General features: G+C 47.1%; 1 protein-coding gene across 1 annotated transcript in view; it reads right to left on the bottom strand.

Annotated features, from left to right (window-relative positions):
- The window catches only part of TLN2 (talin 2), a 380,704-nt gene that overhangs the window by 29,509 nt on the left and 325,160 nt on the right, over positions 1–26,035 (bottom strand). The window contains exons 44-52 of the mRNA XM_036239383.1: positions 23,496–23,597; positions 20,946–21,065; positions 13,977–14,123; positions 10,667–10,833; positions 9,587–9,770; positions 7,578–7,703; positions 7,260–7,376; positions 4,832–5,017; positions 879–986 (exon numbers count right to left, since the gene is read on the bottom strand). Of these exons, the coding sequence (XP_036095276.1) occupies positions 879–986; positions 4,832–5,017; positions 7,260–7,376; positions 7,578–7,703; positions 9,587–9,770; positions 10,667–10,833; positions 13,977–14,123; positions 20,946–21,065; positions 23,496–23,597 (1,257 nt within the window). The remainder of the gene's footprint in view (positions 1–878; positions 987–4,831; positions 5,018–7,259; positions 7,377–7,577; positions 7,704–9,586; positions 9,771–10,666; positions 10,834–13,976; positions 14,124–20,945; positions 21,066–23,495; positions 23,598–26,035) is intronic.

Genomic DNA, 26,035 nt, shown 5'->3' with positions numbered 1-26,035 from the left:
CCAAACATCAGAAATTATCCTGTTAATAGTTATCATAGTCACCTCCCTGGTGGACTGTATTCTCTCAAAAGCTTTAGATGCGTGTTCAAAGCTTCTAACCACCAAACAAATGATCTGCCTAAGACTGGAACATCAGAAAAGGAGTTAAGAGAATGACTGACTTACAGATTGTGAACCTAAAGCTGTGACCTATGAGTACCAACGGGGATTAAGGACAAACATCGTGACCTGTGAATATCATACAGAGGACCAGTAAACGCCATGAGAACTACAGACTAGTAGTGAGAGTGGCAGTAATGCATTAAATTTTGATCACATCTCTTAGTCAAGCTGCGAGTCTGATCAAAAGGTTGGTGGGGGGCGGGGCGGGGGGATTGTTGAAGAGAAAACCACAGACCCAAAACGGAATCACTTGAGCTAAAGCCCATGACACTGAATCTAGACAATATCTGACATAACTGCAGTTTCAGCCTTCTCCAGGAATGTAATCTTAATTGGTCTGTCTGGGATTTTTTTGGTCCATACTAATGAGGTAATCCATCATGTGGGCCCTCTCCATCCGCCCCTCATCCCCGAGAAGCTGAGACAATCTGCTTGTCCCACATGCTTCGTCCCTCATTCTGCCCACCCCTCTTCCATGCTTGTCTTGCCTCTTTGGTGCAGCAGGAGAACTGAGCTCTCCTGGATTCTAACTGCAGCTTCCCCTAGACTAAACTATATCTTTGTCCTGGGGCAGAGTGATATGACACTTCTCGGCTCAGTCCAGTCCCAGCCCCACACATGGAGCCTGAACAGTGCTCTAAGAGGGTTTGTCCTGAGGAGGGGACAGTCTGCACCCAGATGTGCTCTTCCTCAGCCCCGGCCCACACCCTACTCACCACCAAGACGTGCTCGAGAAGGTCCAGGTAGCTGAGGGTGCACTCTGTCCCGTACCGCAAGGCTCTGGCACGCACCTCCTCACTGACATCGGGATGGAAGGATGCTTGCTGCAAAGGAATGTCGACATCTTGAAGCAGGAAGAGCCAGCTGCTGAGTGGACCTGGGGGCCAGGTAGGGTCCTCAGCCAAGCTAGCAGTGCTATGCAGCTCTGGATCCTTGATTCTGGAACTCCCTCTGCTTTAACTCAGTGACCTCTGACTCCCTGGATAGAGGAGGTGGTTCTCCTGCACCTTCCCCCTATCTCCACGGCAAGCTCTCTGCAAGTTTGTGTCTTGACATTTTTACTGCCCTGGGTCCAAACAAAAGCAAGTGAATCTGGCCCTTCTTTCCTTTTTATCCTTTTTCTCTTCCCTCTTCCCTCTCCCACCTTTTACTGACATGTAAGAAATTCCATATGCACTGAGAGGTCCAGGAAAGATTCATGATTAGGGCTTATAGCAGGGGACATGCTGTCCCAGTGTTAGCCTGCCTCTCCTCAGCAATGTGAGGAGTCTCGAAGACCCCTCTAGTTCAGATGTTAATCACACCCAGGTCCTCACTCCATGGCCTGATCATGCTGTAGTCACAATGAGTCGGTCTCCCAACCAGGGACCTCTGGCTTCTGGGAAGCTTCAGGCAACAAGCTCCCCAGGACCCTCAGAGGCGCCTTACATTATACATCTCCAGATAAGCAAACCAGGACGTATGAACCATAGCATCTTGAACTATTTTTCTTGCCCTTGTGACCTGCCAAGTTGAGTCACTCACCATAGATCATTTCAGATGGCACGCCCATTCATGGAGTTGCTAGATTAACTACAAAATGCCCAGTTTAATTTGAATTTCAGGTAAAGGACAAAAAATTTCAGCATAAGTATGGGACACCTTACGTTTTATTTGCTAAATCTGGCAACCCCACCCATTTAGCCTTTCTTCCTAGTACAGCTTCACTCTGGAAAGAACTCAAAGGGGCTACAAGAATATATAGAAAACTGCAAAGGAATCACCAACCAGGGCATACACGAATCACACATTAGGATAAGAGGTCAAGGCAGGAGGGGAATAGTGACCAGACTTCACATTTCTTTCACTTAAGCCCCTTTCTCTAGGATTGGGGAGTGCTGGTGGGAACATCTGTAGACTCCCCCCCTACCTGACACCACCCGCTCCACCAATCCCCCCGAAGGAGTGGGGCTAACTCCAGTGGGCAGCATTTGTCATTTATGAGTTTTACTCCTCTGAGCACTAATAAGCCTCAGAAGTAGGCACCATGGCCTGCTCTTAACCACCGCTTAACAGTGGTAAAAACCATGATCTTTGCCACCACGATGGACTTATCCTTATCCCATTGAGTCTCCAAGTGTGAGGACAAAGCTCCACATCAGATCTGATGAGACACTCCTGGAGGAAGACACTAATGGTACTCAGTGTCTCCTCCAGTAGGTAACGGGCGAGGCCCTCATTTAGAGCTGTGTGGGAGCTACGGATGAGGTTCTCTTGCCCACTGCTGGTGGCTCTGTACCTTGGTAGAACCTTTGGGGAGAGCAATCTGGCAATAATTAAAATGTCATACCATTTCACCCACAAATTCTGCTTTTGTGAGTCATGCCTAAGGAAATAATCCAGAGCACAGAAAAAACATATGCCCAAAGATGTCCCTTGCAGTAAAATGTATAATTAAAAAAAGAAAATCCGGACAACTTGAATATCTGATAGCAAGGGAAAGATTGCTAACAAAGTATTTTGTGGTCATTAAAGAGTCAGTTATAATGACTCATAGTAACATAGAAACAGTCATCTAATATTAACTATAAAATTGTGTCTAATGTAAACACATGCATATGAAAGGTGAGACCAAAAAGAAACAAATTAGAATTAACTTAGGGTGTAGGGAAGTCCTGTCTCCACCTGAGAATTAGTGTAATCCTTCCTTTCTGATAAAATAAACCAGTCTGTAACCTACTGCATTTCCATTTTGCCCTGGCTACCCTTCTCAACCACATATAGCATCTTGGCCCTCTGCTTGGCATATAAAGGTTCATTCTTGATACACCATTCAACATCCCTGATATTCTACACATTCCTTATTGCATGCACCTCACTTCCTTTCTGTAAAAAGGTGTAAATACAGGAGAGCAAAGGAAATGTAAATATCAGTCTGCTAAATAAGTCATATCCTAATGGGAGTCTTGGGGCTCAGCAATGACACTTGTCATCGAGTCTGGCTTTGGTGTATAAAACTCTGGCTGTTATTTTGTCTTGCAAAATCAGGATGGCCTGATCCAGGGGTGTAAAAACAGAGAGGAACTGATGCTGGCCAATGGCACCTGTCCTTTAAAATCCTTAACCTTCTCCCCTGCAAACAGGGGAATATGTATTAAGGAAGAAACTTGAAAATCTGAGCTGCCTGCTATTTATTTTTATCATAATTTTCTTCCTGTTTAATTTCTACTTTTTATTTCAGGTCTATAACATGGGGACAATGTGCCTTCACTCATCAATCACAGTGACCTTGAGGAGTATGGCTGGGAGACCGTGGATGGCAGCAGAAACAGACAGTGAACTCAGAAGACCTGGTTTCATTTCTGGTTCTGAGAGTAAATAGCTGTGTGACTTTGGTTATATGGCACTTGATCTCTCCAAAGCTGTTTAACCAGTCATCAAACTAGAATAATCCACCTTGCTCTTCCCATCTGGGATGAGAATGAGAACATACATGACAACCCTTCCAAAACTATGAGGTATCCTGCATATACACGATGGCATTTGGGCCACACTTTGGGAGTTATCACTTCTGGCAGGCAGATTCCATTAAGCACATCAAAATGGCAATACTTGTGGCCTTAGGAGAGAGTCTAAACAACCTGTTCCAGAACACAAAATCCCTCCCCACTTTGCCACCCTCTTCTCTCCACCCTCCCTGCGCCTCTCTATCACACCCAGGAGACCAGTAAATAGTGCTGTTTCCCACACCAGGCTTTTTGCACATCCATTCTTTTGTCCTGGCCACCTCTCCCTACCCTGTAGCCAGTTACCTCAAAACTATCGCGCCCCTCTAATGAACCCCTGAAAAGCCATCAGTTGAACATTGCGCCAGCTGCCCCTAGAAGGCACTTCACCAGAGTGTGGCCCTATTCTCTCGGATCCCAAGCTGAGCTAGAGGCAATGGACAGTTTTCAACTTCTGTGGTTCATCCCCACCTGCTCACCATGGCAGCAGGATCATAAATCAATCATTGAGCAGACATCAGAGTGCTTGGGGCAAGGCTGTCCCTAGAAGGGTCAAGGTCTGGGGGTGCTCAATGCATAGAGGGGATGAAAGGCTCTTATGGCTCACTTTCTTAACAGAAAAAAAAAATAAAGTGAAGGTGGTAAAGCTCAGGTCTCCCAGCTCCCTCACCATGCATGGGCTCAAGACAGCTGCCCAGCTATCTACCCAAGGTTCAGAAGAGTTTCTCCAAAACATCTGGCACAGAGAGCAAAAAGTCAGTTTCCCAACATTCTTTCTCACCCAATTATGGCAACATCCCTTCTAGCACAGAATGGACAATCTATGGAGCAGGAAAGGGTGCACACGGATGAGGGACGCGGTTTTCACTTGGAGGGCCTGGAACAAGATACCACACGACTCAGTGGTCGGCACCACACTCTCCATAAGAAGGCATCCTACTGACTGATAAAGAAGTGGAAGGAAAAGTGAGAGGGCCAAGTCAGCAGGGCAACTCCATCCCCTCTCAAACACAGAACTACCCCACGGAGTCATTTCCTGTGGACTGATGTGCATACGCCTTCAGCACGCACTTTATTATACAGTGTAAGGTACTGAGCTGCTCCTGTCTTCAAACCCAGACTAAACTAAACTCAATCCTGACAGAGACCTATCTGTCCATCCAAAACAACGCTATAGCCTTTACCTTGCAAGCCGTTAACATATCAGACACGGCTTTCCGGCTCAGATTGGCTGTGGCGATAACATCTTCCTGTCTGCAAGAGTTCCCAGCTGCTACTGCTTTGGCTGTTGCCATGGTGATGCCCTTCGTCATCCTTATAGATTCTTCAGGTGATGATGTCTTTTCAGGTACCTCTTTTGACTGGAACACCTAGAAGTTAGAAATAGAAGAGGTTGGACAAAAAAAAAAAAAGTAACAACAAAAACAATTTATTCTTCACTGACCAAGCTGCAGCTCAGTATCTGAAAACTAAGCCGGCAACAGGAAGAAACTGTCAAATGACAGGAAATGAGAAATTTAAGTACAGTAATGTCATTCTTGTTTCAAGATTCTAGCATGGATGAGTCTTTCATACCCCAGCATTTGTGGGAACAGCGTGGTGAGAGAGGCATATGTACAGCATTTCTCCATTTGTCTGCAGAAATGGATACTCAATATTTGTAAACCATCCATCCCAGGGTGGTTCTGTGGCTTCCTGTTCTCTTGCCCCATCCCTGATGGAGCTTCATTAATTCCCAGAAACTCTGCATTCCTGATGCTGGTTCCAGGGCAGGATTGACCTGGATAAACCACTCTGGGGTCACCTCTCTCTTTAAAGGGGTGTGGGGCTAGGGGAAATGAAGCAAGCATTCGGTTTCTTCTATTCTTAGCCTGTCTTACAAATCTAACTGCATAATTGTGTGGAGGCGTTCATGTGGAGTGCACCACAGTGACACTGTGAATTACTTAACACACACACACACTCTCTCTCTCACACACACCTTTGGAGAAGCTGAAATAAATTAAGCATGGTAAATGAATATCCCACTTCAAAGTTCCACCTGTTAAGCCAGCCGTATGTGCTTCAAGCCCAATCTGTCTTGCCCCTCTAGCATGAGTGACAGGTGCCCTGGTTGTGTGCTGAATGTGGCAAGGACTCCCAAACCAGTTGGGGCTGCTCTGTGTTCAGCCCTAGGCAGCCATGTTTCAGCAGAGAAGCCTTACCTGAGGCAGACAAGAGGACCCAGCCAGCATCCCTGCCTTGTGCCAACTAGTGTCAAACATCACTATCTCCCTAAAAATGGGCAGCTGCAATTAAGTAGCCCAGGACCCCAAATCCCAGCCCCACCCCTGAATGCTGCAGTGGAATGAAGGCCACATGCACAGAGCCCTCCACACTGATGTGGCCCTTGTGGCTCATGCCCTTTTGGAAACATCGTATGTCCATAGAAACACATAATTTGGGTTACTTCTAAATCAAGTGGTGTACACAGATGGACCACGTGTCTGCAATTTCTAAGGAAAACTCCAAATTTCAAACCTTCTCTTCCATGGCCACCATTAGGTCCACCCACTCCTGTCAGAACATGTGCCCAGACTTTGGCAGGAGACCTCCAGCCCGGGTGGGCAGGTGAGTGCCAAGCGGCAGTGCTTGAGGACACCACCTATATTCCTTAGCTCCTCTTCTGTGGGAGAACTAAGCACAACATCAAGCAAGGTTGGGTGCATTAAAGGCAGGAGACGAGAACACAGGCTCCGTTACCGAAACCCAACAGGACCGCTCATTTCCACTGCTCCCCCCGAGGGGTTTGTGGCCTTCTAAAGATGAGCCTCTAAAGATGGCGACCCTCTAAAGATGCAGAACGACTGGCAGCAAAGGCCGGTCTTTTACGCAGCCTTTATAAAAGGAAGGTGAAACTGTAATTAGACCTCCTATTGGAAAGAAATCTCAGTTTGAAACCACTCATTTCTGGCATATTTCTATTTCAGGAATTAGGATGAGTCAATCCATAATTGTCATGGGATTGAAAAACAGTAGATAATGTACATGTCACTGTAGCACCAGAATGTCCTCTCTCTACAGCACCGGAACAGGGCAAGAAAGAACACAGGGTGACTTCTCTGAGATCAGACAGCTCACACAGAAGGGAGCTAGATTTTAAAGGGGAAGTGAAGGCATCAAGGTTTTTCCAATGGTGAGTCTCAGACTCCAAAATCCACACAAGGGCAGCAGTGTGAAGCGGTGCTGAGAGCAATGAAAACCAAGAGGGCTGTGTGTGGTCACACACTGTACACACGATTGAAGCTCAAGGTGAACGCAAATGGCCATACTGACTTTTTCCTTTGCCAGGAATCTTCTGTAATGCTTTGGTTCATGCTGCAATTTTACTGGAATTAAACCTGAATGGTCCTAAGTGATACTTTTCAATTGAGTCCTTAATTACAATTACAAATTGATCCTGGCCAAACTCTGGGGTGGTCAGTTACATATAAGATCTCAGGCAGGTGGGTGAGTGGGCCTCCCTAGTTTGAGTGCTCTGGGTAAAACCTCTTTATGCTGACAATCTCATGGAAGCCTGGCGGTCGGCTGTTGAACACAGGTGCCCAAGGGAGGTGACACCTGGCTCCTTACCGTGAGCTCCTGCTTCATGTACTCGATTGTGGCCTCAAGCGCCCGTGTGCCCCGCGTGGCCTCGTCTTCCACTGCCTTCACAGTCTTGAGGAGGGAGGTGACATTGGTCACCATCACCTGCATAGGCAGAAAGGCCAAGAGAAAACATGCTCTGAGATTTACTCCCTTCTCCTTTAGTTCCAGATGTAATGCCATGAGCAAAAACACCTTTAAGTGAGAAAGGAGCTCAGATGTGCATTCTCTCAATATTTTCATGTGTGCGTCTCTCTCTCCAGCACTCTCCCGGCATGCTCACCCCTAGGTGGGGCTCCACACTACCTTGGCAGCCCCCTTGAGCTGGTACATGGAGGGGTCATCGGCGGGCTTGCTGGCAGCTCCCTTGGTAGCACCAATGAGATCTGAGAGGGCCTTGGCCACGTCTTTGATGGCATTGATCAACACCACCTGAAAGAGAACATGCAGCCCAGGTGAGTGGGCCCCAGGGGTCATCTACTGGCCTCATAAGAACATATGGCCCATGGGTAGGCTGGGGGCGCCTGGGTCTCTCAGTCAATGGCTCTCATCCTGTAGCTCTGAGACTCAGGGAGTGTGGGTTCCAACTCTACTGATGCATTTTGAAGCTTTTCCTTCTTCCATGAGGACAACAGCAGCACTGCAGGCAGAGATTTCTGTGAAGACTTTGAACTGCAGAGGGCAGCCAATCTGGGCTCTTATATCATCAAAGAGAAATCCAGCAGGAGCGCTGAGCCCCCTCACTGAGCTCTGTTCCACCGGGGGATGTCAGGAAGGGGAGGTCATGGCAACATGGGAGCAAAGCTGGAGTTCTTACGTTAACCAGAATGGTAGCTGTGATAGACCCAGGCACTGAAAGGCAGGGGGCTTTCTATCCAACTTTGTCCAAATGGGACAAGTAGACTAGTTTACGGAGTATAGTTTCAGCAATAAAATTAACAGTGTTTACCATCTGATGGTGCTGGGATAGAGAGAACAGAGGAATTTTCAAGTTTTGCACTAGGAAATGGGTAGAATCCATTATTCATGGCCCTGGTTGGCTGTTAGTTCAACAGCTGAACATAAATTTGTGGGGCATCCACTATGTTCTGGGAGCTGGGGTGGGCACTTAGGTTCCAAAGATTAATAAGCCATGGTTACTATCCTTGAAGAGCTAACTGTCTAGGTCAGGGGACCACAGAACAGGCAGATAACTTCAATGAAACTGCCAAATTGGAAGCAGAGTATAGGAGTATGGAGGCTTTCCTGCTCCAAACTTTTCAAGTAGGGTGTCCATGGGTGCTGGCCGCATTTCTTCATCCTCACCAAGCAGCCTTGTCTCTCCAAACAGCTCTGTTTGGGGTCACCACTGCTCTCCACGGCACCTGGGCCAGTGGCCAGCTCTCTGACCTTCATCTTTCTTGACTTTTCAGCCATCTCTGGTGGGTTAAAACAGGGGTCCCCAACTCCTGCCCTGGGCTGCAGACCAATACCGGTCCATGGCCTGTTAGGAATGAGGCCGCACAGCAGGAGGTGAGTGGTGGGCCAGCGCCAGCATCACCCTCTCGGCTCCACTTCAGATCATCAGGCATTAGATTCTCACAGGGGCACCGGTCCCTGGTGCCATAAAGGTTGGGGATTGCTCAGTTAAAAGACTCCCTCCTAGAGGTCCCCTGGCTTTCCGCCTACCAGCTGCATCTGCTTCTCAATCACCTTAGGCATCTTCCTCCTGAAATGCTCTTAAATAGTGGATTCCTCAGGGCTCCGCCTTGAACCATGCCCCTTCTCTCACTCCACACTTTTCCTCTTCCGCAGTCACAGTTGGTCTTTACGGCAACATCCCCACACCTTAGTAGGCTTATGCCCACTCACTAGTTGTACCTGCATGTTTCTTTGCCACTTCTCATTCAGCATCTTCCAACCTGAACTCGGCTTTCTCTCCCTGCCCAAGCTGGCTCTCCCTCCAGGGAGCTCCAGCTTCCTGCGTAGAGCCACCTTCTTTTCACTGACAGAGCCTGAAAAGCGGAGTCGTCCTTGCCTCCTTCCTCTCCCTTGTCTCCAAATGCTCCCTGTGTTCAATCTTTCACTATGCCAGGTTGAGTCTTCCTTACAGACTTCTCTCAAACCTGCTGGCTTGTCTGCCATCCCCATGGCCACCACTATGGTCCCTGCCACTATTTGGCCTGGATAACAGCCTTCTACCAGCCCCCAAACCACGGACACACTCAACACACACATTGTTTACTTCAAAACTCCTACTTTGCCTTTGGCTTCTTTGAGGCCTGGTGTACAGCGTTTGTGGAATTACGAGGATCATTCCCCAGGCACACCCATACCTGGGTCTCGGGGTCGTCGGAGCCCAGGCTGGCTGCCCCCAGCTTGACCACCTCGGCAAGCTGGGTGATGGTGGCTGCTGAGGACTGAGCTGCCTGGGCCAGCTTGTCTGGAGTGGACGCAGCCCCCGACACCAGCAGTTTTGTGTCTTCCACCAAGGCCTTGGCTGTCTTCAGGATGTTCTCCCTGAAGGAGGGCCGATGGGAGAAGGAGAAACAAAGGGCAAATTTGGTCACTAGTAGTTGGGAAGAGGAGAAACCCTTCACAGGGGGCTTTTTGTGAAAGGGCTTTGAAGAGAGGCGACGTGTTTTCCCTCTCTTACTGGGGAAACAGACATAAGAGGAAAGTCAGCCTAGTATTTACATAGTCAATTACTAGTAAAATTTCAATTAAAGATTCAGATCTATCCATTTGGTCCCCTTCCCCCAGCCTGTAGCCAAACGAGAGGTCAGCTTCTTTTCTATGGTTCCCATTCTCCCTAAGAATATTTCACAGCTATAGGGAGCTGTGAGAACACATGGGTCAGGGGACCCTCCCAGCACATCAGAGCCCATATCAGGTTGGGTCCTGGAAGAGGTGACCAGGCACTGGGAATCTCTTCCCAGGCCAGCCCTGGGACTGAAGAGAGAAGATGAGGGTACTGGTCACGTGATGAAATGTGTGGTCCCCAGCATCAAACGAAGACCCTGGCACCAGCCTTCTGAGTGGGGCCTGAAGAGCCAGCCCAGGAGAGACAGCAGGCTTGGGGCCCTGCTCCCTAAAACAGGGAGCTCACTGTGCTTACTGTGGCTGCTCCTAATCCCGCTGGGGTTGGTGAGCAAATCAGAGCCACAGTTCTGCAGCTTGGAAATGAAAGATCAAAAGCCATCCTCTGCAGAGAAGGCTGGATTTAGGCTGAGAGAGGCAAAGCTGGAACACAACTTCCATGTTGACAGTTGGCAAAAGGGGCTTATTTGGATTATGTGATTCGCTTTCCCCATTTGAGCATCTTGATGAAATCAAGACAGATAACCGTATTTCTGGTTTCCAGGTGGCATCTCCAAAGTCCAGTCGGACAGCTCCTTTGTTCAGGAGGCCCATACCTGTGGTCTGCGAAGGTCTCGTTGTTCTCTGCATTCAGGGTCCCTGCAGTCGCAAACATGATGGTGGTGTCCAGGTCAGCGATGATCCCGGACACAGCAGTGGCAGCTGTGATACATGCCTGGGTCCCCTTGTTCCCAGCTTGGAGAGCTGACAGCACCAAGGACACCTGTAGGCAGAGGGAGACTGTCAGGGGGAGCGGGGAAGCAGAGGAAACGTAACCCAAACGTGCGAAGACTCTGAAAATAGAAGTTGGCAGCTTTGGGGTTAACAGCACAGTTTAGGGTCAAGAGCCTCAGTCTGAACACCAGCTTTGTCATTTGCTGGCTACTTGACCTTGGGCAGCAGGTTTCATCTAAATCTGTTTCCTCATCTGTAAAGTGGGGCTATTGATTTTTGTCTGTCAGGGTTGCTGGGAGGACTGACTGCAGGAAAATGTCATGTCTAATGTCTAGCGTGGCGCTTGGCAGGAGTGTTTGGTAGGGGGCAAATGCTATTTTAAAGTTATTATTAGGTTTCTGAAACCAAAAGGTAGGATAAAGGATAAGGCTCTTGTGAAGGGTGTGGCCATTTCTGCCCCCTTCAATCAGGTTTTCTGTAGAAGAGCCCCCTCTGCTAACACTCATCGTGCCCTCCCTTGATTAGAAATTCTCCGCAGTGGACTCCAGAGGGTCTGGAGTCCAGAGGGGATCACTGTATCTTACTTCTCCACCCCAACACTCCTTTGAGCCATCACCCCAAATATAACTCCAGTGACCTGAGAGTCCAGCAGGTTGGCTAAGGTGTGTGTTCCCATGTCTTCCACATCGGAAACCCTACACTGCCACCTGCCACCCCCCTCTCCTAGTGCAATCTCATTGCTCCTAGGGCCTCTCCTAACACAAACGTGACCCCACCCCATTCCTGTGTGCAGTTTTCCCTGGGCTGTGGAGACAAGTTGAACCAAGTTCAACTTCTCTAGCCTGTGACTCCATTTGTGCCAGCTCCTTACTTCTCCAAACACCCTGATTCTCCCCACTCTCAGTGCATCTGCCTGCAATGTTCCCCCTCCCCCCTTTCTCTAGCCACTGACCTACTCATCCTGCAAGAGCCAGCTCAAAGGCCCTACTGAGATGCCTTCCCCACTTTTCCTCTTCCAGAGAAATGACTGGATCACCCAAGGATTCTACCACACTCTGTTCCTGCCCTCAGGATGGCCCGTTTACCATAGGTTATAAACGGCATGCATCTGGCTAGAAGTAATATGAGGCCAGGAGCCATCACATTAATCCCAGTGTATGCACACCCACTACCCTTGACTAGCTTACCCAAAGTGGAGTCTGAAAACATTTTGTGAATGCATTTTTTAAAAACATGCTGACCAGGACAGGGGAGTTGCAGCATCAGCGAGAGGCACAGACTTTGAATGCTTTCTTCCTCCTATGCTGCTCAGATTGTAGAAGAGGCTGTGAGCAAAGCCAGGCAAGAGGAGCAGAGAGCCTGTTTCCTGAGCACCCGCCATGTCCCAAGACCAGCCCCAAAGCAACTATTTCCCAAGTTAAAAGGCACTATGTCCCACCAGGAAAAGATGAGTCAGGCTAGCACAAAGCTGGCCTGGAAATGAGGGATCCAGTTTCTGGAAAGAACACTTAGAGGGCAGGTGACAGAGGCCAAGACAAATAACCAGAAGTCTGGGAGGGACTTTCTTGGTCAGAGTGAAAGAAAGAATCCAGAAAGTGCCCCCCCACCTCCACTGTGAAAAGTCAGCAGGTGTTTACTGAGCATCTACTAGTCGTTAGAGGATGAGGACAAAACAAGTGAACAAAGGGCCTATGGTCGGGGGTCACAAAGACACAACCAAGACGTGTAAGAAGGCCACCCCAGGTGACAATGGGACTGCTGGAGATTAGAAGGGTAGGGACCCTTAGTAAGAAACTGCCCAAAAGACCAGTTGCTCTGAATGAGCCACTGTCCTGCCTTTGATCCTTCTCCAGGTGTCCTACCTCAGGGCTCCTCTCCTGGGAGAAGTGGGAAGACCCAGGCCAGCTCAGCAAGGTCGTGTTGCTTGGCCAGGCTCACCCAGGCTCCTCCGCCTTTGCCCTGGGCTCCTGCTACAAGATCTCCTACAGGGAAACTTGGCAAGAGGAACTTTAAGAACAAGGAAGGGCTTTGAAAGGAGGGGGGAGTGCCTTCCTTGAGCTGAGAGATTTATTTCCTTGTCTATGGAGTCCAGAGAGGCCTGGACAGTCCTGTGGGCTGTGGGAGATGGCCAGACCACGGCTTGGCCTGGGTGAGGGGCCACGTACAGAGCAGCCTCTGTAGGGCAGCTTCCAGGTGAGGGGGTCCCCTGCTCATCCCTCGATTCTTGTTGCCAAGCTTCTAAACAGTGCAGAGCTCTATGTCCTAAGAACCCAAGTGAAGGAGAGGGAAAGCCAGCCAAGCATGGACGCTTCAGCCTGCACGTCTAGTGGCCTGTAAATCAGCTGCCCTGAAAAATGACTAAGAGAAATAAACAAAGCAAAAGATCAGCATGCTGCGGGAGAGTAAAGGAGATACTGGGAATAAGGGATGTTCAGAATGGGGCATTGTTAACCAGGAAAAACTTCCCGGGAGAGCAGAGTTGGAAGAGAGTTTATACAAAACAAACAGCAGCTGGCGTTTCTTAAACGTTGAGCTGTGTCTGGCACTGTACCGCTGCATTTAATCTGCACAATTCTATGGGCCAGGAACGACATTTCTTCATCCTCATTTTACAGATGAAGGAATCGAGGCTTAGAAAGGTGAAGTCACTTAGCTGAGATACTGGAGCCCCATCTGTTATACTATGTGACTCTGCAAATAGCTGCTATGAGTCAAAAAAGCCATGCATGCTCCTGCTCTTGCACCAAGGAGCCACACGACTTCCGACAGGTGCTTAACCCTCCCCTACTTCACCAACTCATCTGGAGATAAAGAGGTGACAGGAGAGGGACTTCAGGTCCTTCTTACTCAGCCCACAGCATTTTGGAGTCCCCTCCCCGTTCCCCAGAGAAGGAAGCCCAAAGGGCAAAAGTATCAAAGGGGTTGCAGGGAGAGGCTCCTGGTGCTGATCCCGACTTTGATAGACTGTCCAGGCTGTCTGCAGGAGAGCCCTTGGAGGTGGACCTGACCTTTGTGGGACAGTCCCTCTCATGCTTTCAATTTCTCAGGGCTTATAGGTCACCCTCAGCTCCCTGATGTGCCCAGTCCCTGGGCAGGAGAGAAGATGACCAGACCTGCCTTGGCTGTTTCCCACGCTTAGCCCTGGTCACAATGGGCACTGTGGCTGCGTCTGATCCCAGGGCTGCTCCTTACCTTCTCTGTGACTGCGCGGGCACACTCGATGAGCTCCCTCTTGGTGTAGCTGTCGGTGGGGCACACTTGGAGGGCCCCCGCCTTCTGCACCAGGAAGATGCAGCCATGGCCCAGGTCTTGCACACGAGTGCGAATCTGGAAGCCGATCTGTGGAAGCAGCCCAAAGTGGAGAAGGACAAGCGTGACGGACCGAGCCATCGAGGTCCTCCCTATGTGGAAAGTTTCTTACGTCCTATGGGAGCCTGGCTAGGAAAATTCCACTGCTATTCGGAGTCTGTGCTTGGTGAAGTATGGAATTTGGTTGATTTGGATTCCCTTTTTAGACTGTAAAATGCCCACAGTCCCCAGTAAGCAAGCCTGTACCCCATCATCTTAGCATAATGCCTGATACTTTCTGCCTTTACTGGAGTATTGCTTATTTGTATCCTGCACCTCCTGATCAGAACGTCAGTTAGATGAGCTCTGCTGGGTAACTGTTATTCCCTCATAAGCATTTATTGAACTCCTACTGTGTGTCAGGGCCTCTTCTAAGCAGGTAATGCATTCAATTTCATTTATTCCTCACGACATCCCTAGAAGGTAATAAAAAGTTTAAAATATATGGCTTTAGTATTAGGCATATTGTAAAGTGTTCAGATTCTTGTAAATTAATATGTTTCCTAACTAGAACACCTCCCCCCAACCCCAGCTGCACCCAGTGGGGAGTGGCCTTGCTGGGCCCAGGCTTCCTTTCTATTAGGCAGGGTTTGAGGTTTCCACAGCTCAGCAGGCACGCATTCTTTTAATGACCCCTGGCTTGTGGGATTATAAAAGTACTTTGCCTAAAAGAGGCCAAATGAGCTCTACTGTGGATAAACTGCCAGCTGTCTCTTTAAGGTGCAATAAATTCCACTGCCACCTCCCAGAGGTCGCATTCCTCTGGCTGTTTCACATCAATTTTCATTTGGGTTTGATCGATACAGCTGCGTGAATAATCCGCCCTCCTGCCCAGGTAAGCAACTAAAAACAAACGAACCCTTTAAGCTTTAGTAGTTTTCAAGAAACCACAATAGCAAGAAGCTGTGGCTTATCCTTCCAGCCTCTATCATGAAGAGTTACCGAATAACCTCAGGTATTAAGATAACACCTGGAAGATTTGGGCCACCTGGATGCTGTCTTCTAATATCCCATTAGTCAGAGTGAGTGAAGGGGGCTGCAAATGTCAACTCCTATTATTGAAATACTGCTTTTAGGGAAAAAGGTAATTCCTTTAACCCCTCAAAGGGTTAAATAGAAAATTCTCATCCAGAAAGTTGACCTTCTGCTCTTGGGGTGCCTTCCATTATACACAAGGGGCTGCAAAACCTTCACAATCAGGGATGCTTGTTGACCATCTCCACATAAAACACAGCAGCAGCAGCACCCCAGGGTTACACGACCTGGCGGCTCTGCTAACAGGTCTGGACTAGTGCAGCAGCAAAGCTGCCACCGAGGAGGGGAGAGGCACTTTAATTCAGCCCACGCAGTGGTAAAGCCATTTAAATATAGCTATTTGCTTGTCATGTTTGTTGCTTTAGCACGAGCCCAAGCTGAGGCAGGGGATGTCCCCATTCGAGTTTTAAATTCAACCTGGCTCTCAAGGGTTTTCAGATCCATATAGTTTAACCCTAAGCAGTAAAGGATCGGAGCCAATCCAAAAGCAAGAGCTCTGCTTTTGAGGATGACCACAAATCTCTAAAAAGGACAGGTGTTGAGGGGAAAGTACGGTACGGGGCAAATGGAGAGTCACAGAATTTCAAGATAAAAACAAGTTCAACCTGACCATTTACAGATGAAGAGACTGAGGCCTGGAGAAGTGATGTGAGTGGCCCAAGATCATGCGGCCAGTCCCTGGGGAATCCGGGTCTCTAACACCAGCACAGTGCTCTATCCATTAGATCGGTGCTTTTCAAACTTTTGCTTTTTGTTGCCACTTAACAGCAGAGCTCTCTATCCCTAGCCCCGCCAAATAAAAGCTCTCATGGTACCCCAACATGTAAAATAGAAATAATTTATTATTAGTATACTTTTCCTTTATGAGTTAAAATATATATCCTTGACTTAATAAAAAGTCAGCAATGAGACTGAGTGAACCCAACCAAGTTTAAAAGTCGGGGTTATGAAGGCCAGTCGCAGCCTCAGCTGCCAACTCATTTCTGTATTTTGCTTTGGTTGCGCAGTGTTGTGAAAATCCTGTTATGTGTGTAAATAAAGCAGTTTTCTCGGTTTCCTGACCAAGCTGGCAGGGCTACATCAGCCTGAGGCCTGTGCAAGCCGCCCGCCGGCGGCTCCTAATGGGTCACCATTTATCCTAGAACACATTCAAGAGTACATGCAACTTGTCCTGACAGTTTTAAAAATAGTCCAATTATGTCTAAAAAGTGAGAATTGAGTCAAACATGCAGAACTTTCAAAGCCCCTCCCTGGGTCAGGGTTCTGAAGAATACGGTGTGGAACCACTGTGCTATGAACAGCTCCCATCCCAATCCTTCTCCCTGCAGGGAGCCAAGCCTGAGCTCTCAGTATATAGCATGACAGGGCACAGGGACAAGAACGGGCCTCTTAAGTCACTCCCAAATCTCCCTGGGGGTGGGAGGGAGCGGCCTCGAAGCTGAAACCTATGGGCAGACACGCTAAATGGCGAGAATACATCCTCGATGACACTCGGGGCTCCCTCAACCCCCTCTCAAAGGACCACGCTATAAAAACACCCCAAGGTCCTGGTGCTCATCTGTTTCTTGGAGGTGACATCATGTATGCAGCAAAAGTCTTGAAATGCAACAGTGGAGAGCTGGCACAATGTCATTAGGGATGAGATTCTAGCTGGGACGCACCAGGGAAGAGTATTACCAGAAAGCAAAGGGATGAGACTCAAATAAGGGAACTGCAAACGCCCTTGGGGTTCTTAGTTAACCCAGGGCTTGGCCCTGGCAATTGGGTCTGTTAGGTCACATTGTTACCTTCTAGGTGCCTGGAGGCCCCCTTGAGGTTTGGCCATGCAAACCTCCTGTATTCTTGTGTTTGTGATCCTATGTGGACAGCATGCAGGAAGGATGTAGTATAAAAAGGACAAGTTGAAATAGGCTTCACTCACTTATTTTCACAGGCTGAGGGCTGAATGTAACAGAAAGGAAGGGATCTCAGGATCCCAACCGCAGCCCCACTCCAGCTCTCAACCTTTCACCCTTGTGGGTCTCATGGGGAGCAAAAAGAACCAGGAACCTTGTCTCCAATCTGCCTTTTCCTAGCTACTGGACTTTCTGGGTGAGCCTGCCAACCTCCTGGGGCCTTTGTTCCCTCACTGAAGGCACAGGAGGGGCAGAACCTGCCCTGCCCACTTCCCGAGGCCAAATGAAAGATAGAATGAAAAGTCTATGTGAAAACATCTCAGAGAGTAGAAAGCGCCACATGAATGTTCACTGTTGTGAAGAGGCAGCTTGTGCAGGAGAAAAAGCAAGGCTTGCCCGACAAAGCTGGCGTCAAATCCTGACTTCCACATAGTTACTTCTTAAGTTACTTAAAACTTCACTTATTCTCAAAAGTTATTTCAAATGGCTCCAACACTATGGTAGCTGGGTGGTCTTGGACAATTTAAGCTCCCTAAGCATTGGTTTGCTCACCTGTGAAATGGAGAGAACAAATGATTGTCTTACATGCTGTAGCCGAGGGTACACAGGACAGCACCTAGCACAGCATCTGACTTGGTGTATGGACTTGACAAACAACTCTCATACTCTTATTCTCTTCCATAGGCATGTGGGATGGCTCAGAAATTTAAGGAAAGAGGACAACAGAATCAACATATCATCAAAACGATCATTTGCTCTACTACACTTTCCCAGCACATTTTGTACTGCCAGAGGAACAGCTAGAAAGGGAATATATTTTTACAACTATTCAAATAGATAAGGGCTTTAAAAATGCTAAGTTTCCCAAAGCAACATAAAACTTCTCAGCATATATGACCAGTCCCAATGGTGATCCAACCACTAGGGGTTTTAAATTGGCAGCTTTAGTAAAGCATTACTTGAACCTCAAGAAAAACCCTCAATTCCCTTCTTGCCCAAATAAAAGTAAAATAGAGAAAAATGCATCCTGGTTTTGCGCCTTGAGAGAAATTAGAAGCCTGGTCTTTATGAGGTTTGGGATCAAATTTCAAAGGGGGGGGAGGGTGGTCTAAGAAATACTGATCATCTTTACTGGCTAAAACTAAACATATGGGTTTTTCCCAGGCTTTAAAAGCAATCACGTATAAAATGAGTTCAAATATGCTTTGCCTAGGAGAGCTTGTGAAAGTTGAAAAGACAATAATGGATGTTACGTGACAAACTTTGCAGTTTCTCCTTAGGGGAGAAAAAAAGGAATAAAGAGTGTGTACAACAGAAGAAATGTAACACTTTCCCACCAATAGAAAGTGTATCTTGGACTGGAAAGTTTAACAAATTTGAGAGTGGACATCTATATCTTGTTTGGGAAAAAGGGCTTTGGTTCTCACTACAAGTTCTTGATAAATATTCCTGACAGCTTTGAAGATACCAGCATTACCAGTGGTTACAGCAGAGGTTACTCAGAGACAAAACTAGTCACTAAATCTTTCCCTCAGCATTTACACTTAGGAGTTGTAGCTCACAGGACCAGCATGTCTATTTTTTTTTTTTTTTTTAAAGACGAAACTAATCTTAAATTGCAAAGTTGCCTGAGGGTTTTACCTTTTCCGAAGAAGAAAGAAGTTTTCACGGGGATGTTAACAAAAGTTTCGAATTTCCATGGAAAAATAAGCAAGATAAAACCCCTGCTTGATATTCAGAGAGCAGAGCTATGGCTTTTCCTGTAACTGTCACCTTCTGGAAAAGACCAAAATGCTGACTCGGCGCTGCAGGACTGCAGCAAAGGGAGCAGCTTCTTACTTGCCCTGGTCATATATATTTTCACATACTGCGATGTGGGGCCCTCTTGGGTATACAAATAATTCCACAGTCTTGGAATAAAAAACTACTGCTTCAGGGGTCTCCTAACAGTCTCAGTTTCCCCCCAAATATCTGTCTGGCGAATGAACACAAAGAATTTTCCTTTGCAAGCCACTGGTAATTTTATATTCTCCCTGCCCCTTTTCACTCCAGGTCACGCTGCTCTTGTGCCTGGAATGTAAAATACATCCCAGGATGGAGAAAAGAGAAAACCTTAATGAAAATGTCAGCTGCTACAAAGCAGGGTGAATAACTAAAGTAACTAGCTGTTGTGCCTTTAGAATACATGTTCTTTCCTGGCTGCTTTGGTATTTCTATTTTGCCTCAGTGGTCTGAGTTGCAGTAAGATAATCTGCTTGTTTCACACGTGGGGTGGAACTCAGATGTGGAAAGGGCTCCAATAGATTATTGGGTCTTCACTCAATAACTCGGGCAGGCCAGCACTTAAACTAACCAAGGCAGATGGTTGTCGATTCCATTTTTAAAGATTTCTGGAGACAGATCCAAACCTCCCTCGCAATCACAGTCTCTTTAAATCTCCCTGCAAAGCCAAACACTTCTTCCCTTTGTTCAGCCAATTTTTCCTTCCTTTAACATACCAAAACAGGGAGTCTGTTTTTTAAAAAAAATGATGGGCTTGTATAAAGGATCAACAAAATCCTGATGTGGGTCTCTGATAAATTTTCTTTCTTGGTAGCAACTTAATAGACTCATTATAAATAGTATTATGCATGCTGCAGTTTAAGTACTCATTCTAAAATCTCAAAATACAGGCACTGTTAGAACTTAAGTCATCCCATGCTACATATATATGTATGCAAGTACATATATATATTACTCCTATTTACATGCATTGTTACAACATACGTTAGAAAGTGACTTTGTTTGGGGCCTTCATATCTGTAGTTTCTCTGGGAGGCTTTTTAAAGACATGTTTAGATGTGACTCCCCGGAGAAACGGCAGCACCGAGGAACTTGAGGACACTGTTATTGCGGGAAGGAAAGACCAGTCACAACCTTCTGCCTTGACAGCCTGATTCATTTAGGAATGTGGCAAATGGGGTTTGTGCTCAATACACAGCTTGCTGAATTTCACAGAATGTAGTTACCTTCATCTTCTCAGTGTCCCTGTAATCCACTCCATTATTCTTTATTTCCTATTAAGCTCTATTTTCTAAGGACCCGTGTAGTAGCTGAGGACTGGGCCCTTTCTCTGTGTTCACACTGATACAGATGCAGTCAGATACCTCAGAGTTCCACCCTTCCTGTGTGCTTCCCAAGGACTACTTGATTTCTCATAAGAGCTCTTAGAAAGTGGACTTTGGGACCAAACTTTTGCCTATTTAAGACTCTTAATGGTGCAGGCATTCTGAGGCAAAGTCTGTGTGGGCCAGGAAGGAAAGTGAATTTAGGAAAGGCAGGTAGGTAATGAAGAGAAGTCCACAGGGGTAAAGGGGCGGGGACCTGGGGCAGTTCTTAGAAAGGCACCAACAATATCAGGCAAGGCTTTGTTTCATAAAAGCAGACTACACAGTGATTTCTCAAGAGAGGGGCAGCAAAACTCCATCCAAGGCTCTGCCAACACTTCTATGAGCCTTTGGAAAACAAAAAAAATAAGGGAAATTTGCTCTGTGAGAGTAGAAAGCAAGAGGTAGATGGCAGTGGGTGTTCTGCCCTTGGCATCGGGTGATGGGCCAGGGGACAGGTGACCTGGCAGCATATCGTAAAGAGTCCTTCTGTCTCAAAGCCCGCCTCCCCAGATGTCCCCAGATCTCAGCCAGTTAGCTCACAAGGGACAGAGCCTTGAGCACAGCCTGGGGTTACTGGGTCTTAACCTGGGGGCTGGCAGCACAGTAGTGAGAACTAGGCCTGATTCTGGCTCTGAGGCTGGGGTCTTTTGGAGTGAGCTAAGCTATGGAGGCTCCCCCGAGAGTGGGCACCCAGGTGGGTTGGCTTCTTAAAACAGGGGCTTAAGGTGGCAGACCTCCTCTGGTTCCGCCGTGGCTGCTGCCATCTGGCCCTGGAGAGCCAGGTGCCCATAGTCACTGGTCATTTGTGAAGCCAGTCCTCCCAACTCTTCCGGGTTAGTAACCGACTTAGTCATCTGGAAAAAGAAAACAAGCAAGACACAAAACACACACAGAGAAAAGCATGAGAACCATGTGTTAATACCACTGGAAGCCAAAGGGTTTTATTCACTTTTAAGCTATTGGCTTGCATTTGGGGCTGGACACTGGAGAGGGCAGTTCAAGCGAAGCCCATGCTACATTGCACACGACAGGCTGGGGTCCCTCTCAGGCCAGCAAGTCCTGACAGGGCCAATGGACAACATGCTAGGCTCAGGCCGTGCAGTGTGGAGGCCGGGCCTTCGGGCTCCACTCCAGGAGGTGAGAGCAGCAGCCCAGCCAGCCCTGTCCTGTGGGTGAGTCGCTAGAGTTCCCCAGGAAAACCACAGGGGGGCACAGTCCCCATGCAGTGCACACCCCTGGTCACAGGCTTCTGCAGAGAGTTCATCTGGTCTCCAGGAACCCAGAAGTGGGTCCCACACAGGCACCAGAGGGCATGAGGACAGGGCTGTTAAGGAAATCGTGACTGAGAAACGATGGATGAGACAAATGTTTCGGAGGAAGAAATTCGCAGAGAACACAGCTTTGTAGTAAATTTGTGGCAAAGAATGACAAGATTTTGGCCTTAATTTAAGAGTATATTATAGCTTAAATGGTCAAATTCTACCTTTTTATTATCAAGATATACTATATTTTCCTCCTGGTTCATAGAAGAACTTACCTTGTGTATCTTACCTAGCTACCATGCTAGTTTCTCATTTTTCCTCTTCCTCTGACAAAAACGTCTTAGTTCTCACAACAGCAGTTTTAACCCACGGTCCTTGTCCCTCCTGAGTTAGAGGCCTCCCTCCTGCCCAGCCTTGTCTCTCACTCCAGATGACAAGACTCTCTCTCTCTCTCTCTCTCTGTGGTATTTGAAGACCTTTATTTTAAAGGGCTTAAAAAGGTAAACCCTTTTAAATGACTCCACACCCATTGAGGAGGGACAGAATGTGTAGCCCGTCTCGGGCCTGTTTGCCAGGAAATGTTACAGGCTTTCAGGATGAGGTGTGGGGTCACAAGGAATGCACACTGAACCCCAAGAGAGTGAGGCTGTACCAAGAGCTGCTGCATTTGAGCCCTGCCACGCAGAGCGCAATGGTTCTGAGTTGGCCCAGTGCACTGAAGCGAGACTCTTGCCAAGTCAGGGGCCAGGTCAGCTACCTCAGGAGCAGTAATGCAGCTGAGGCCGGGCTCAAAACACTGGACACCAGTGTCAAGACTGGCCAAGAACCTAGCCTGGGGATATTCCAGAAACACCGTGAGGCCACTCGAAATGTTTGCAACCCTTGCTGCACTGCGCTCCTAGCTCAGAGGAATTGGCACTGCAGTGCTGTCTGATTTGACATGTGACTTGCCCCTGAGCATCCCTAGGCAGGACTAACTTGGCCCCATTCCAGCCTTTTCATGGTCACTGAGATTGGGGTTGTTCCTACCTCCTTCCCCAGCCCAAATCCTTTTAAACAACAAGCCTGGCACAATCACAGAGTTTCTAAGAAAGAGCAGTAGCAGCCAGGGGAGGCTTTGTAGTCCAAGCTCAACCTCTAGTGGACACGCGACTACATGACAAAACTGTCCAGACAGGCGGTAGGCCTGATGGGGCAGGAACCATGTGGTGTGGCTCAGTCCGGCCCCTCCAGCTGGGAAAGCTGCTTGATCTCTCAACTCAGGCTTTCAAAATTTTGACCTGTACCACCTGAGTCTTTAAAGGTGAGACGAACTTTCTTACTATGAACTTCTATTAATTCTTTGAGAACACCATTTATCATCTTTTGGGTAACTTTTTAACATATCAAGTTAGCATCCATCTCTCAATACCAGTTATAAAGATCCATATAATACAATTCTGACATTATACATTTGCAAAAAAAAAAAAAAAAAAAAAAAAGTTAAAAGTTACATGCTTTTTGTTGTCAGGAAAAAAAAATATATTTTTAACAAAACTTTGCTGTTTCATTTTGCATGAAAGACTGGCAATACCTTATTGTTCAAGTATTATAATTTGATTCTGCTGATCTCTGTTCTCTCTCCAAATGTCTCTTGTTTTATAGATTAAAAATATTTTTTCATCTATAAAAACACCTCAATTCCTTTCTGAGGTGAATAGGATTTTTCTTTCTCTAACTCCCAACCTCTATCTCATTTCCTCTTTGATTCTCATTTTCTCTCCTTCCTTTGCTCCCTTGTCCTCATGCCCAAGTCTCAGTCATCTTGAATCCCCTCTTCCAGCTTTTTCACAAGATAATTCCAGCAGGCTGGGGCTTCTAGACACAGGCAAAGAGACCACAGATAAAGGGCAGAAGCTGGGGCCCAGGAGGACTAGAAATACGGACTAATCTCTCCCACAGTGACACCAGAATGGAAGACTCAGTGATGGTGTGGATAAAAGGGCAACCGGCGGTGGGCGGGGCAGTTCTTTTTCTTCTTACCATTTCCTGAGCTGTCACCGCAATGGCTTTGGAGTATTTAACCACAGTTGTCTGAAAGTCGACAAATGTTCCCTTTGGTTCTGGAGGGGTGCCTTCGTCCAGCTACAGAGGAGAGGAAAAGAACCCAAAGGTCAGAAGAGGCCCTTAGACGTGTGGACTGTATTTATTAGAATTAGGACCTTTGAAAAGTGGAGAGGCCCTCAGAGTTTCTTTGGCCCAAAGTCGACAGATCCCCACCAGTTCCTGTGACAAAGACTTTAGTAGAGGTGCACATGGGGCACTTGGGGTACACAGGCGAGGAGAGACCCCCGGCCTTGCCTGAGAGGGCTGGGAGTGCTTTCCAGGGGAATGTTTTGGTCAAGTCTTTCCAAAGGAGGCATCTGCTACATACTCAAGGTGGGAAAAGAGAGGGAATAGTGTTCAAGAATAAAAAGGTGGGTGTGAGTTGGACACTTCTAGTGAAGTGAGAATGATAGAGATGAACTGGAAGGCAGAATCAACACTGTGAAGGGCTTCCGTAGGAATGGAATAGCCCACAGACGTCTATCCCCTGGAACCCTCACTTCTGATCTAAATTGGGGAAGAAAAGGTATTGGAAGCATTGGATATAATTTATTGCTCACCTGACTCTATGTGCAACAGGAATTGAGAGAAGGATGAGAACACTACAATGCAGAAGAGTTGGAGAAGTGAGACAATGGCTCTGTCCCATGAAGGGTTAGGGATGTGTTGGTTCAAAAAAAGACCTGGTTCCAAGGGCTTGTGATCAAGCCTCGAGCTGGTTGTTTAATCTGAGACTCAGGTCCTTCACTGGAAACTTCTGTGCATCAGAAGGTTGTAGGCAAAGATCAACTAAAATTATACCTGGTCAAGAGCTATGCAAAGGAAGATGATGATTATGAGAATGAGGAAGAAGATAATGATGATGATAATGTTGATGATGATTGTGATGAAGAGGCAACCCATCTTCACCAACATCATTATTACTGTCATCCCTGGTTGCCGAATGAGACTCCAGGTGAGGAGACTAGGTGAAGAGAAATAAAGAGTGAGTATGGTGAACAGAAGGAGGCTGTCAAGAATGGTGGACACAAACCTGAATCTGTTTAATGATGAGCCTGGAAATTGTAAGGAAAAATAATGGGACCTGGGGTAGGCAAAGACACATTTGAGAAGTTCTCTTTGTCAGATGTGCCAGATAGCTTGTATTCAGAGAAGAGACTAGGGGCCAAGATGAAAATGTTAAATGAAGTTTTTACAATAAGAGCTACACATCATGAGCAGGCATAAGGTACAATGTGAGTGGAAGGAATGTATCGCTGTAACCTATGTGTGATGTATCTGCACAGCCAAGCCATAAACACAGATTTCAGGCTAGATTACTTTTTTTAGGTTTATCGAGGAGATAGATGCTGCCAAATATCTCTATCACACAACAGAGGCTCTGCTGGTCAGATGAGAACTGAGTTGTGAACTCACACACTCAGTATAAACTGATTGGGCATCTTCTGAGTGTCAGGCAATGTGCTGGGAGCCTTCACGCGAGATGTAGAGTAACTGCGAGCCAGGATGTTGGAGCTAGAGGGACGCTTAGAATACAGGAGTCACCAGCCACCAGGAGGAACCTTTTACTAGTTTGAAGACAATGAAAAAGTAAGAACAGAGGTATATTTTTAAATTTTTCAAATTTGTTTAGTTAAAAGTATTTGCCTTTATTTTGAGATAATAGCCTTTCTATTGTTTTTAGATGTTAACATGATCTTTGTTTTATGAGATGATAGTGATATAGATAGCAGTGTTGTTTGGTTTTTTTTTTTTTTTTTTTTCCCCTGGTCTCCACCAATTTCCTTCCCCAAATACAAAGAAAAGTTACTGGATCACAAAATCCCAAAGGTTGAGAACCACTAACATCACTGAATGGGAAAACCAGAGTTCAGAGAGCTTGAGAGATTTGTCTAAGGTCACCCAGAAAGCTGATTATTTCTTATTAACCTAGTAGCCCCCAAACTTTCTGGGGCTCGGATACAGAGAGAGACTCTTGAGGAACAACCTCCACAGCAGAAGCCTCGAAAGGGTCAAGAATTGCATCTGAGTTAGAATCAACTAGAATTGCATCCGAGTTAGAATCAACTTTGGGTACATTCGTATTTTTCTGCCAGTCATTGTCACTGAGAATTTTCAACAATTACTCTAACAGTGTGTCAGTATATTAACCATATAACTGAAACTCAGAAAATGCCAGATTTCTAATGCCTTGCTGCTTGGGGGGTCAAAGGACCTGAAGTGCCACTTGATACAGTCACCGGCATGGGCAGGCTGGGGTGGGCTGAGTAAAGGGAGAATGGGGGAAAAAGCGTGGTATGGTACACCTTGGGTGTCAGGTCGGGGTAGATGAGAACTTTGAGGTATCAAATGAAACCGTAGTTGTCTATTTTACAGAACTGAGGGAAACAAAAACTTTGTTCCTGGCCTCTGTGGCTCATGTCGTTTACAGTTCTTCATTATTGCTATCAGGTCAGCCAGACTTAATTCCCAGCCCT

This window comes from Rousettus aegyptiacus, unplaced genomic scaffold, assembly GCF_014176215.1.
Source record: "Rousettus aegyptiacus isolate mRouAeg1 unplaced genomic scaffold, mRouAeg1.p scaffold_m13_p_3, whole genome shotgun sequence".
NCBI classification, from domain to species: domain Eukaryota; kingdom Metazoa; phylum Chordata; class Mammalia; order Chiroptera; family Pteropodidae; genus Rousettus; species Rousettus aegyptiacus.
This window is presented reverse-complemented; position numbering and strand designations above follow the sequence as displayed.